The sequence below is a fragment of the Alligator mississippiensis genome, chromosome 7 (genome assembly GCF_030867095.1).
Source record: "Alligator mississippiensis isolate rAllMis1 chromosome 7, rAllMis1, whole genome shotgun sequence".
NCBI classification, from domain to species: domain Eukaryota; kingdom Metazoa; phylum Chordata; order Crocodylia; family Alligatoridae; genus Alligator; species Alligator mississippiensis.
Window position 1 is genome coordinate 46,741,905 of NC_081830.1, and position 14,379 is coordinate 46,756,283.

General features: G+C 40.1%; 1 protein-coding gene across 4 annotated transcripts in view; it reads left to right on the forward strand.

The window, feature by feature from the left end:
• CLSTN2 (calsyntenin 2) overlaps window positions 1–14,379 on the forward strand; it is an 846,150-nt gene that overhangs the window by 775,129 nt on the left and 56,642 nt on the right. For all 4 annotated transcript variants that reach the window (XM_019478714.2, XM_019478713.2, XM_059730939.1 and 1 more), the window contains one exon: window positions 11,143–11,305. In XM_019478714.2, the coding sequence (XP_019334259.1) occupies window positions 11,143–11,305 (163 nt within the window). The remainder of the gene's footprint in view (window positions 1–11,142; window positions 11,306–14,379) is intronic.

Here is a 14,379-nt window from a genome sequence, read left to right on the forward strand (position 1 = left end):
CCATGGAGATCCTGGGATTTCAGAGTGGTGACAGCATGGGGCCAGGATCTGGGGCAAAGCCATGATCGACTCCTTGCACACCTCTGCCCACAGAACCAGTGCTTATCATAGGGGTGTGTGGGGAGCAGATCATGGATCTGTCCCAGTCCCTGGCCCCCTGCTGTCACAACCCTGCAGTCCCAGCTTGGGTCCTGCCCAGATGTCCCACTCTCAGATGTTGCTCCCCATATGCCCACAGTGCCAGCCTTGCCACCGGGCTGAGCATGGAGCAGAGCCACTTGTTTTAGTAAGCTATTGTAGGGGCATAAGAGGGGGAGTGCTAACCTAGCCCTTGACAGCTCACCAAAATTGTCTAAGTGGCACTTGGGCCCACATAATTGTCTACCCCTGATTTAAGGTGAGATTAACTGTTTAGTCACACTTTAAGTGTCATGCATTGATGAAGCCTGGGATTTAGATACTTTAAACAATACAAATGTTTACCTGTTAATGGTTGTTTCTGATTGTTTCTTCATTAGTGATCCTGCCTGTTGCAAAGGAACTATATTAGTCTTCTCCTTTATAGTCTTGAAAATAAATGTGGTCAAAATATAAAAGTTTTGCCATTTGAAATACTGTTGAGTGGTATAAAATAGGTAGCTTGAAAAGATGCAGGAGAACATAACAATGATGAAAAAAAGTGTGCCAGTGGAGTACTGCATGATTTTGTAAACAGATGTGCTACTCTAAAGGCTAATACAACTTGGAGTGACATTCTGGACCGTGTTGTACATCAGCTGGGAGAGCTGACCTACATTCTGTACTGTTAGTCAGAGCCATCACGTTAGAACCACCCAGGCTTTTCTGAGCTAAACAGACCTGCTGTTGTTGATGTCCATGCATGGTAAAAATAAATTATTCCATTAAAAGTTTCGTGGTTAATAATAATATTTATGGAGAAATTTCCATCCAAACAGCTTAAAGGACATGCATTTGAAATACTAGTTATTTAAACTCCCAAGACCTCTGTACTGGCAGTAGATATTTTTATATTCATTTTTAAATATGCAAATTAAAGCATTTAGAGAGTGAGTAACTTGTCCAACATCATAGGATATGTCAGTGGCTGTAGTGAGAATAAATTTTGAATGGTCTGACCTCTCCAATTATTTGCTTCAATTAGTACTACAAATGCCCATAGTATTTGAATTATTGCAACTCAATTAATGTTATATACAATACGTATGAATTACTTAATAATTTCCATGCACAAAGTATAGATTAGTATAATCTGCCTTTCACCAATTATAATTCAGTATGGAGACCAGTAGGTAGAAGACTATGGCCTTTATGAATGTTAGTGCATACAACCAGTGTATACAATGCTAGTTTATACAATCCATACACAATTCACATTTAGTATATCTTGGGGTCAGAGCCTGTTTCTCATTGCACCGGTTTTGTGCTACTTGTGAGTGATTCCCTAGCTATCAAGGAAGAGAAGTGGCTGTGCTTAATTACTACTAATTTTTGCTGTTACTTCTACAGTAGTAGGTGAAAAATTAAAACAAATGTATTTTAAAAAATAGGATAGTCCAGCCAACATTCCCGCTTTTCCAACCTGACTGTACTGTATCTGTGTGTTCATATTTGAAGAAGATGGTTACATTTCAAGAACAGAGAATGCAGCACTAGCTAATAAAGAGGACCTGCATAGCTTTTACTGAATGAAAAAGTAAAATATGAATTTCAAGTGTATAAGTTAAATTATGTTCTATGGCTTGTTTTATAGCAATGTTACTTTCTTGATTTCTGTGGAGGTATTTGAAATTTATACAGTTGTAGCTGATGATAGAATCCTGCCTGTTATGTGTAAATCAGTCTTGTGCTGATACTAGAGAATATATGGCACGTAAATTGAAAAATAAGTGTAATCTAAATTAAAGTGATACAACTTTTTTCTCTATCTAAGCTTGACAGTACATTCATCTACAGATGGGATAGCCATACCATTTCCTCCCAATTCTTTTGCCCACCACCACAACGAGATCAGAGAAAAGATACTTTTATGCTATCTTCTGTGTAGTGGGTCAGAAGAGCTTACACTACTCTGCTCAAACTAAAACATAGTATGGTCATTAAGGTACATATTGAGAAATGTGGCATCATGATATAAAAAAGCAGAAAGAGAAAGCAGGCATGAGAACACGTAATATCTATTATCCCTATTATAAGAGGAATTTGTTTTAAAGAAAAGTTTGCATTTTTCAGAAATTTCATAAGGGCTTGTGAATCAGAGATACTATGACCCCCTCCCACCCTCCCCCATGCCCCTCACACACACTCACCATAGGCCTAATTCTGATGTGAATGGTGTTATACTAGAGCAACAGGAAAATTATGCTCATATTTTGCTTTGTTGTGCCACCAATGGCACCTGTCAATTCCAGTTCTACAAACCCTTATAAATGGCTTTACTCATAGGGGGTTCTCAGGTGCTCATTTGTCTGATGGATTTCACCAAGTTAGGTACTTTTAAAATTCATGGAGGCATTAAGGTGCCTAAGGCCGTGTATGGATGAAACAAGGGGCACGTGTGCATGACACTTTAAAGTGAGCAAAATGCTTATGCACCGCATTAATGGTGTCAGTGTTTGCACACATTGATGGCGTATTGCACATTAATTCCAACCACTGTAGCAAATTTGGTGACATAATGCGCTTAAATGACTTGAGGTGCAGCAAACTAAAACTCCTCCAAGCAGTTCTAGTTTGCTACCCCTACAGCCATGGAGTGAAGCACCAGGCTCTGTGCAGCTCAGGGGCTCTGCAGAAAGCCCTGCAGGCAGCCTGACAACAGCCTGGGAAAGCAGCTCCACCCAAGAAAAGCGGCAAGCCTGACCTCTCTCCCCCCCCCCCCCCCCAACGCCTGAAGCCTGTCTGCATGAGCTGTATGGGGGCCCAGTGCTTCCCTCCGCAGCTGCAGTGCTCCCCAGGACCACTTGAGCTGGGTGACTGTGGGCAGGTGCTGCCTGGGTGAGTGCTGCCACTGCCATGGGGGGAAGCACCAGCCCCCGCCACAGCCCAAGGACCACTCTGTCCACTGACAACTCAACTTCTTGTCCCCTCCACTGGTAAGACAGGTAAGTCAGCAGGGTGTGTGCATGACACAGGGGTTTTAAAGGGCCCTAAATTGAAATGGTGTTTTTAAAAACCCACTGCTTCAACTTAGGGTCCCTGTTTCATCTACACACACCCTATGAAAGCTCTTATTCTTTAGCAAGGAACCATCTACTCTTACTAGCCAGTAGGAAATAATGGCTCCCCTCTCGAGGATTTAGGCACTTAAGGACCTTATTATACATTAATTCTAGGTGCATCCTGGAGCCCTTAACCCCTGTACTGTCCACATATTAACACCTGAAACTAGTTTTAACCACACTTTTTGTGTCTTAAACTTACGCCATGCCATGGCAGGTTTATCTCTGATCTGTGTTATCCAGCTCATGTTCCATTAATGTGTGGTCACTCCTCAGAGTTTAGCTGCCCAACTTGCAGTCTTCCAGCATCTCCGGGCACAGTGTTTCCTCCCACACCTTCCTTTTCTGTGCTACCCTTCCCACCTCCAAGACACCCCAGGAAGCATGATAAGCACCCCCACACCCCAATCCCAAATCCTAATTTATTAAAACCTGAGACCTCCTTCAGTTTACTTTCTCTTTATTTATTTTTAATACCTTTTTTTACTTTATTTTTATTTTAACCTTCAGTGGCTGACATCCTTCATTTCACCACCCTACCCACACTCCCATTCCTTTCCACCTCCCATTTCATTACCCACCCCCATCCATTAACTCTCCTCCTCCCAGCTTTGTGTTCCAAGTGAGACACTTAGACTCTCTGCCTAATGGGATTTGAATTCACATCTCCCAAAAGAATGACTTGACTATTGGACTGCAGGATATTTTAGGGTTGGGCACTTCCAATTTCACCTGTGAAAATTGTTCTGTTTTGTGTCAGCATTAAAATATACCCTTACCTTGTGGTAAGTGGAAATTAGAAAGGTATAGTTTAGCTTCCATTGAAAGGGGAGTAAGTTATCATGGGTTACCTTCCACACACTATAGGGTAATAGCCTGTTCACAGGCAGTTACCATAGAGAAGCTGACATGCAGTAAAATCCCAACCTCTTTTGCCCCACAGCAAGTTATGTTTGATCATGCAGTGGATACCCACTAAAGTTGGGCTATCTGCATGTATTTTGTTACTAAAGATGTGACTGTAGATCAGATATTGGGACAAGGTAAATATACCATGACTTCAGTTTCATTCTAATTATATCCTTATCAAACATAAAAAAATCTCATAGGTTGCTTGCAGACATTTAAAAAACCCTCAAAAACTGGTGCTTTCCTTTAAACTCAGCACACTCCTGTACTGAGCCCAGCATATGCCCAGTAGAGGCATTGCATTAGTTGGACCCAGTTTGCCCACTGTCTGTATAGATAGGCTGCTTTAGTGGGAAAGGGGTTTGGTGCTTTTATCTAAAAGCTGATTGAATCAGCTATTAGATAAAAGTGCCAAAAAAGCCGCTGAAGTGCTGAATCTATACACACATTGCAGAGCTGGGTTTAAGTAATGTGTTGCTTCTTCCAGTAAAACTTTTTTTTTAACATCTCCAAGCAGCCATACATTCTGCAACTACATCAGAAGATGGTTAGTGCTTTTATTGCTTGAAGTGCTGTGTCTGAATATATATATTAGTCTATTAAAATATATTACATTACTTTCATCTATTATATAAAATGCATCCTGATGGCTATAAATACCATTGAGACTCCAACCTGCTTATTTAGCTGTCATTTGATTAATAAATTTAAGGGGTAGGCTGACATGATAAAATGATTAGACCAACCTGGCCACCCAGTGGTCTTTTAAAGCCAGGCTTGCTCATCTGTAATTTATCTCATTAAAATAACTTTATAAATTAGAACCTTTTTTTTTTTTTCAATGCTCTTACCAGAGATGATTAAAACTTCTTGATTTGCCAAACCAGTATATTTTTTCATTTTACTTTCACAGCCTTACTGCAATGGTTTTATTATATTCCAGTACAACAATGAAATGCATGCAGGGAAAATATTGGCTCCCTATGGTCAGAAGGGTCAAAAAGGTGTCAGAAATGACAGCATAACAAATTACACGCTGCAATTATTTATTTCATTATGCTGTTTTTTGAGAAGTGGCCAGGCATGAAATACTCGCTGCCTGCTGCTCTCTGAGTGATTGGGATAAAATCCAGTGCTCATGGATAATTGCATTAGCTTCTTCTAAGGTATGTGCTCCTATAAAGAACCTAGGTCTAGGTTTCCAAAGGCATTTAGGTACAAAGGATAATCCTTAGGGTTGTCTGTACACAAGTGCAGAGGCTGTTCCGATGCGCTGTAATTACAGCACATCAGAGTGGATTTGATTAATCAAGTCTGCTGGAACGTGTTAATTACTGCTCTCCAGCAACCTCCCGCCTCTTGTGTATCAGCATCCCCATGCTTCAAAATGGCAGTGGAGTTGCTTGAATTAAAGCTTGTTGAACAAGCTTTAGTTCAAGCATCCCTGCTGTCATTTTGAAGTGCAGGGATGCTGATACACAAGATGCTGCAGTGCTTTAATTAAACCAGCCCCCCTATCCCCAGAGCATGAGTAAAATTGCCCTCAGTGCCTAAACTGCATTGAAATCATATGAGTTAGGAACCTACCGAGTTAAGGTGCTTTGAAGAGTCTCAGTAGGTACCCACCTATATATATAGGTGCTTCAATACTCCTGAAAATGTAGCCACTTGTGAATGGAAAGAGCTGGGTGTATGCAGTGGTGATGAGACTTTTTCAGCTGTTATAAATTTATGCCATCAGAGATACTGAAATGTAAGTGGGTGGTACTTGCCAAGGTAGCAGCATTTAAGTGAAGCAAAGGAAAAAGAAATAGGCTTTGCATTCTCTGCAGGCATTTGGTCATTAGGCAGGTTTTGTAAGCAGTTGTAAATTCTCACAAGTATGCAGCAGAAACAGAATTTAAAAATTTAATAATATATTAAAGCAAGTGTTCATGCTAAAAAATCTGTTTTTGTTTAGTTTGCCTGGAAACATAAAAAATATTTATGTTATGTTAAATGGGTATAACATTATTTTGGTCAAATTCTAGATGACTAGAGGAGAGCTTTCTGTATAATCCACCTCTAGCTAAAACAGGTCAAGTTTTAACCTATTTTCTACTTCAAACAGAACAACCAAGTATGCTGTTGCTAGTGTGCCTGTGAGGCCAACTTGAAAGGGCATTATGCTACTGTATGCTTCCATGGAAGTATTACACTAGCATAATGCCCTTTCCAGTGTCTTCAAAGGATTTGGGGCAGAGATAGAAGTGACAATTTTCACCCAATCTGGCCACAAAAAACAGTCTATAGCCATGACCAAACACAAGTGCACAGCTGCAGACAGCTTAAAAATGACCAATTGGGTGAAAGTCTGAACCCTCATTTTATGAGGGGTCAGATGGAGATGTTTCAAAACAGAGCATCTTCTTTAATTTTTGTCTGCCTGCCTGCCAGCCTGTCACTGTTTTCAGAATGTGAGGGGGGTAAAGGGAGTTGAGGGAGTTTAGTCGGGGGGGGGGGTTCAGCCCCCCCTGGAGGGTGGGGAGGATGTATTGGAGACCCCCTACCCACCCCCCCCACCCCCAGTGTGGGCTGTGGAACCCCTAGAATGAGCTCCCTCTGCTCCCCTTCTCCCCTCCCATTCTGAAAGTGTTGCAGCCTTGCAGGGAGGAGTGGCCATTGCTAGGGGAAGCAAAATACAGGGTGCAGCCAGAAGATAGATTCCCCTCCCCCCTGGAACCACCTATGAACTTCTGTTTGTTTCAGGGGATCCTTGTAACTCTGAACACTTCTTGCAATGCATTCTCAGTTACAGGGGGGAGCTGCATTTCTGTCTGCACCCCTACTCACAATTTAACTTGTTTGAGAGCAAAATCAGGAAAACATAATATCTAGGCCATCAGTGGGTATAGTTTGCATTCATGGGCAAATTTAAGATGAAAGTTGCCCATACTCTTGTCAGTATAGTGAAGAAAACAGCAACTTAATGAACTAAATCAAAGCAGAATATGGTGGAGAATGTTCTATTTAATTATTATTTTAAAAAATGTAAGGGGTATTTGGGGTAGTACATATTGCTGAAGAATGAGTGTTCTCTCAGAAACCCCCCGTCAAATTTATATATTTTTTAAAGAATCTCAAGTTAAATAAACTTTTCGTTTACTCAACTATGTCCAAGTTTTAAAATGTTTTGAGTTTCAAAGCAGCCCAGTGGTGGGAGGCAGGGGAGAGCCAGGGCTGTGCTCTGAACAGCTCCACAGCCCCATGTAGCTCAGCCCATCAGGGAGCGCAGCCCAAACTCTCCCTGCCTCCTGCCACTGGGCTGCACTCTATGGGGCTGATGGAGCCAATAGGAGGGCAGTGCCAGCTCTGCCCGCCTCCTGTCACCGAGCTGCGCTCTGATTGGCTCCGCCAGCCCCACAGAGCACAGCCCGGTGACGAGAGATGGGCAGAGCTAGTGCTGCATGCCGATTGGCTCCATGGAGCTCAGCCTGGTGGTGGGAGGCAGAGTGCCAGCCCTGTCCACCTCCTGCCACGAGGGTGTGCTTCGATTGGCACCGCCAGTCCCTCGGAGCACAGCACCGGCTCTACCAGCTTTCTGCTGCCGGGAAAGCCAGCATAGTACAAGCAGATGAGCATGGGCCTGCTCCACAGCAGCATAGCTATGTGTGTACCATCTGTGCTCCTGGAGAAAGCTGGCAGGGGCCTGAAAGCTTTAAGACCCCAGAGTGTGTCTAGTCTCTGAGGCATCTCAGGTTTACAAGTTTCTTGCACAAAGCTAGAAGCCTAGAATTCCTGGAACAGGCTCCAAGGTCTATGCCCTGGGGCAGCTTTTCTATACAGTCTATATAGGACTTAGGTGCACCAGAGCTTTCAGACTCCTGGGTTGCTCAACCTAGTCAGTAGCAATTGATTTACAAGAAATGGTTTTCATGTTAGTAATAGGGTTAACACATTGTAAAGTGTCCTGTTTCCCTTTTTTTTTCTTAAGAAAAGTTCAAATACATTAAATTCTGAATGTGGGTCAGTTCTACCTGTTCATCATGGAGTCCATAAACCTTCCTACAGACTAATTTATAAATACCTTAATCACTATGGTCATTTACAGTTTTCTCTAAAAAATATAGGTCACTGTCAGGGAAATTATATTAAGCTAGGTAGACTTTTGTTCAGTATCCGTAGGGTTATATATATAATCTTGCACTTTTCGATAAAAATAGCTGATTGTTCGGACAATTGCATTAGCCACACATTCACAGGCTGTTTATATATAGGATCTCTCCAGAATGTTTTTCTTTGTTATATTGAAATGCACTTGTTTTTGTTGGGTTATATCAAGAATTGTTCACTTGTAGTTAGCAATACTTAAGATCTTTGGAGCACTATTGCTTTAGTAGCCAAGAGAGGCTCTATCTGAGGAACTCTTACAAATGTATAAAATACTAACATCTAAGACTTAAATCAAATGAGCTCCCTCTGCTCCTTTTCTCCCCTCCCATTCTGAAATGCAGCCACATCAGTCATTTTGTTTTATGTAAAATGATTGACACATGATAGGGTTGATACTTCACAGTCTAATGGTCTGTTCAGGAAACCTGAAGAGCTAGTTTTCCTTGCAAGGAAAGATTGCTTAGTCCTATTTGTTGTTGCTGTTTGTTCAATACATTTTTCAGTTTTCCCATTTATTCATTTCATTTTGGTTTCAGTTCATTTAACCTTCAGAAAAATATTTGTGCTGTCTATTGCTGAGGAAAGGAAGGCTCCAGCAGCATATTGCTGTATTTTTCTTTTACTGTTTGTCTATGAAGTCTGTAATAATAAATGTATCCATTTGAAATGGAAGTGATTAAGTTCTTTCTGAAATATCTTCTAGAACAAAGCGTTAGCTTTTCTTTAAAAGGGCAGATATTGCTACAGCTAGCATTTAATCTAGCCAAGGACAAAGTGTTATGCTTAAACAGCATTTACCTTTCTTCTCATATCTGAATCAGCTAGGATATCTGCATTCAAGTGTTTTGGGTTCTAAACTTTCAAAAAAATAATTATCTGTAGAAACTTTGTACAGTTCAGAGGATGACTGCAAATATTGTGAGATCTTTAAAAACACCCTATTACAATATCAGTTTACTGAGAGTTATACCTTTGAACTTCAAAACCCCAAAAATTCAATGAAGGTACTGGTAAGGGGTATGACTGTACTTGGGTTTGCATGCTAGCCTTTCATCTCTGGAGGCATTGATCCAAATCTCTTTACATGCCACAAGTAAAAATAAATGTAATGTTCTCACATTAATCCCCATTTTGTTTGCTTCTCAAATTATTATGAGGTCTGGTGTAACTGGTATTCTCTCTTTAAAAAAAGCCCAAATATACAGGAACTGAGGACGTTGTCATTCAGGGCTGAAGTACATTGACTGAATAGAGTGAAACATATTTGAAACAGATGGCAAAATGTTGGTGAACAGTGAGGTGTATTGATAGATTTCAATGAAGGAGTTTGCCGGTTACCTACGATACAATGACTCAGCTGACTGGGCAAAGCCTTTTTTTTTTTTCTGTTTATACAGCTCCTAACACAGCGGTGCTCTGCTAATACTGCGATACTGTGGCACCTCATAATAGTGCAATACTCATAATAAGACCACTAAGAACAATGATTGTAGTGGTGATTTTTGGATCAAAGTAAATGCTAATCATTATACTAATTCAACAGGTCCCTGACAATAAGTTCTTCATGATTTAAAGCAAATAGGAAAGTTTAATATAGTGTTTCTCAACCATTTTAGACTCAAGGCATTCCCTTGTTAGGCTTCTGGCACCCCTGGTTAGACTAAAGGCACTCCATGAAAAAATACCACCTCTGTTTTCACTCATTTCTTGACTACAGAAAAAAAATAATAGAGCAGTTTTTCTATTGCAAAGAACACAGAAAGCCCACAGTAGGACAGAATATTTTTAACACTATGGATTCTTGTTTGAAATCTTTAGCTGCCTATACACATGCTCAGAGTTGGGCAGGGGAAGTTTTTTAATTAGAGCAGTTCCCTGACAACTGCTCAAATTAAAACAATACTCAGTCCTAAACCTCATTTGCTGAGGTTTAGTTAAAGTGCCCCAACTGCCATTTTGAAATGAAACGTGGGTGGGCTTAATACATGTGATGGTGAGGAGACGCTGGAGCATTCTAATTAGAACATGAACAAGCACATCTAGAGACAGACCTTGGGTTTATCTTGTGAATCATTTTTTCCATGCTGAGCAGTGCTGTGGCACGCTGGTTGAAAATCATTGGTCTAGAGCAATTGGTCGGGGGTGGGGGGGCAGTGTGTGTATGTGTGTGTGGAAGGGGTGGATGCAAGGGAGGAAGGTGCTTGCCGGAACTTGGGGAAGGTGGCTGGGCGGCCGGGCACTGAGGCTGCAGCAGGGCAGGAGTTTGGGGGACTGTGGGCCAGGCATCAGCAAGGCCAGGGGGTGTGGGTCAGGACAAGCCATTAATCTTTGCAAATGTGTCCCGGGACGAAAAGGTTGAGAACCAGTGGTCTAGAGTAACCTTTTTGAGTTATTAAAAATATAAATTTTGGTCCTTTATAAAGTTTTATATTTTTGAAAATCTAAACAAACTAATCTGATGAACAAATTAATCTGATTTAACTAATAAGAGAATTCAATCAAAGCGTTAATTCCACTCCTTCAAAAAGACTATGTGTTTTTTAAGATAAATTTATTCATAAAATTGATTATGTTTGTCAGAGGTATATGCCATATTTATTTACTTATCAATGGAAAGTAATTTCTCTGAATCATGTGTGCAAAGATGCAACCACAAATATATAATCTATCATAACCCCTAATGATAACAGCAATGCTTCTTTAAAGTCTAAAGTGCAGTAACTATTATCTTCTATTATTAGAATTCCAGGACATGGAAATAATACAAGTGAAATAATGTATAATATATAAAACAGTAGTAGGATAAATGGTGCTAAAAGTCTTTTTTTCTTTTTTTATTCAGATTTGTGATAAAGAGTGGCATTACTACGTCGTCAATGTTGAATTTCCTGTGGTTACCTTATATATGGATGGTGCAACATATGAACCTTACCTTGTGACAAATGATTGGCCCATTCATCCATCACACATAGCTATGCAGCTAACTGTTGGTGCTTGTTGGCAAGGTAACACTACATAAAGTGCATAAAGTGGATATAAAGTTTTTAAACCTGATGCAAAGAGGGTTTTTCTTGTCTGCCTCTAAAGTGAAGTACACCAAATTTACAGTTATTAATGAGTGGCATGGTTAATGAAACTAATTTTACTTTCAGTTTCATGGGAAGATCTTCACAGAAGATAGTGGAATTTCTCAGACTAAAATTGGTGGAACTAAGAGTAGAATCAGAGCCTGTATTTTCATTTTCTAATAACACAGTTTGTGTTGTCTATAAAAATAAGATCTGATGCATATTAGATTTTGATCAGTCAGATAAAATTTATGATAATGAGATAATTATCATGGAGCCAATCTTTGCACTCCTGACCCTGGAAAGAAAGAACTATTTCATAATCAAGTTTATACATACAGGATTAAGCTTAATAATTTAAGTATTACAAAAATATTCTATTTTATTTCTTCTATAAATGAAAAAAAATCAACGTTTTACATTTAGAGCTTTAATTTACCTTGTGGTTTGGTACAACAGTTGGTTTAATTTAACCAAGGTTTCTTTTAATTTGATAGTATTTGTTTCTTATGCAGACTTTGCACAATATCTATGAAGCAACAATGCAAGCATCAACACATTCATTTACTGCTACTGTGGGAAAACAAGCTCATCTGCATTCCATATTTTACCTGGATCTGTGGAATCTAATAGCAATCAATATGTTTAAGGATTTGAAGAATTATCCATACTGATAAGTGTATATGAATATGTGTTTCTATATTCTCCAAATTTCCTTGCTGAGGAAACTTCATTTTTATCCCACAGTTCATAACTAGTCCTGGGTCCTGTTAAGATTTAGGTCCTTTTAATGTGGGTCCTGTTAATTACTTCTTTTTTATTTACTTATTTTCATCACTTTCTAATACTAACCTGTTTTCCCTGAAATTTCATCTTTTGAAACTCAGGAAAATCCTCTCCACTAACTTAGTGTTTACTAAAAAGGCCACATTTTGATGCCTATGAGGAATACAATTCTACTTTTATTCAGAGAGCAGATGCTGCATGAGCGACAGCTGTGCACATCTTCCTACACAACTATTTCCATGTGCCTTACTCTAGTTTTAATACAGTCACCTAAAGCAAAGAGGATAGGTTTCTCAGCTCCCCATCATGGACTCTTTTCTGAAATTTCAAGTAGGGATAAGAATTAAAGCCAATTGTGAATGCTGAGTTTATGATATAAACCCACAAACCGCTGTATTCAAAAGTATTACATCGGGCCATCAAAAGACAGCAACTGGTAACAGTTTTCAGTTTTTTCTGGCTCAGTCTGGTTCATGGGTGACTGGTGCCTTCTGGACTGGGGGGCACTTACCCCTCCAGTGGCCAGTCAGCGACCAGGGGGGTGGTCCCCCCACGGCCAATCTCACCGACCCTGAAGTGCCAGATGTGTGCCCGGAAGTGCGAGCGGAGCTTCTCTTGGTGTCCCCACTCCCCAGCTGATGCTCTCAAGGGGAACACTAGTGCTCCCACCTGCCCCTCGTGCCCGTTGCCTAAGCAGGAAATGCTGGCTGTCAGGGGGTGCACCAGTGCTCTCAGGGGGTGTACATGAACCCCATGTACCCCTTCCATGTTGGCACTGGTCTGTTTATTATCCAGTGGCCTGTAGGATTTGATGCTTCAGTAGATGAGCTTCTCCCAAAACAGTCATACTTTTGTCCAATTAAACATATGATACTAAATACTCAAAGGTCACTCATATTAATACTTATAGTAATACCACAGTAATATAAGGCCTTTAATGAGACATGGATTAGAGCAGTTCTTAAAATGGTTAAAACATGTCAAGGGGAGAATTATATATTACCCTGAATCAGGACAAAAATAAAGCCTTTTGAAATTTCACATGAAGCAAAATTTCAAAATATTTTATTTGTAAACAATAGAACTATTCTATTAAATTCAAAATGTTTGTTTCCACTTTGACAGTTTTAAAATGTTTTTTTTCAAAGTCAGTCAAATTTGAAATGAAAGATTGAAACTTTTCTTTTAGGGGGAAAATAAAAAGCAGAACGTGTAATTTTCAAAAAAAAAAAAAATGTCCAGCTGAAAATTTGTCTGCAAAAGAGGTACACTTCATGAAAGAAAAGGTGTTGCCACATCAGCATTTCATGAATATAAATTGTTTGAATGAAAACTTTAACTGGCTTACTGGGGAAAAAAATAATCTCTGCCAATAAAAATACTTAATCTTTACATATTCAAAGTAATTGAGAAACATATCCTCATAGTAATATGTGGTGTATGTAAGTAGATTTGGGAAATGACAGAGTTGACTTGCTGACACCCACAGATGGGACTCTTGTGTCAGTGAAAGGAACAGGAAACACATTTCTGTTTCTGGTCTTTTGGATGAATAAGCATGCTTCTGTTTCATTTACTATGAAATTTACTTTATTCGAGGATCAAAACAGAGTCCTCTCTCCTTTTTATCAGAATCTGTAATATTATCAGAACTCCATGTTGATCTCTTGCCTCAGAAAGAACCAATCATTTTCTCATTTGCTGTTTTTAACTGTGGTCTTCTTGTAACTCTGAATGTGTGGATGGAATCTACCGAAGTCAAACTATTTTCAAAGTGATCCAGACCCAGAAACCAGAAGAAATAAGAGACTCGAGTCCTTAGGTGACAGTGTAACGTGTGCACGCATGCGCGTGCATGTGTGTGTGTGGGGGGAGTGGAAGTATACAATGAAATCAAGGACTAAAGTTCTTAATTAGCAAATACTAACTAGAACGTCTGTTTCAGATATAAAAAAATCTAACATTTTAGATAGGACAAAGTTCATTTCTTGCCTGGAAAATGCAATCTATTTTCAGAGCTGTCCCTAGGCATGTGTGGGGCCCAGGTCATAGACCATGCAGGGCCCTGGTGGGTGGCAAGCAGCTAGAGCACAGAGCTGGCAATGCATGGTGACCATGGTGGAGCCTATACAGCACTGTCTGTGGGGCCCCTCAAAGTGCGGGGCCCAGGGCGGTCACCCTGATTCACGCCCCCACAACTAAGGACGGCCCTGGCTATTCTGCTC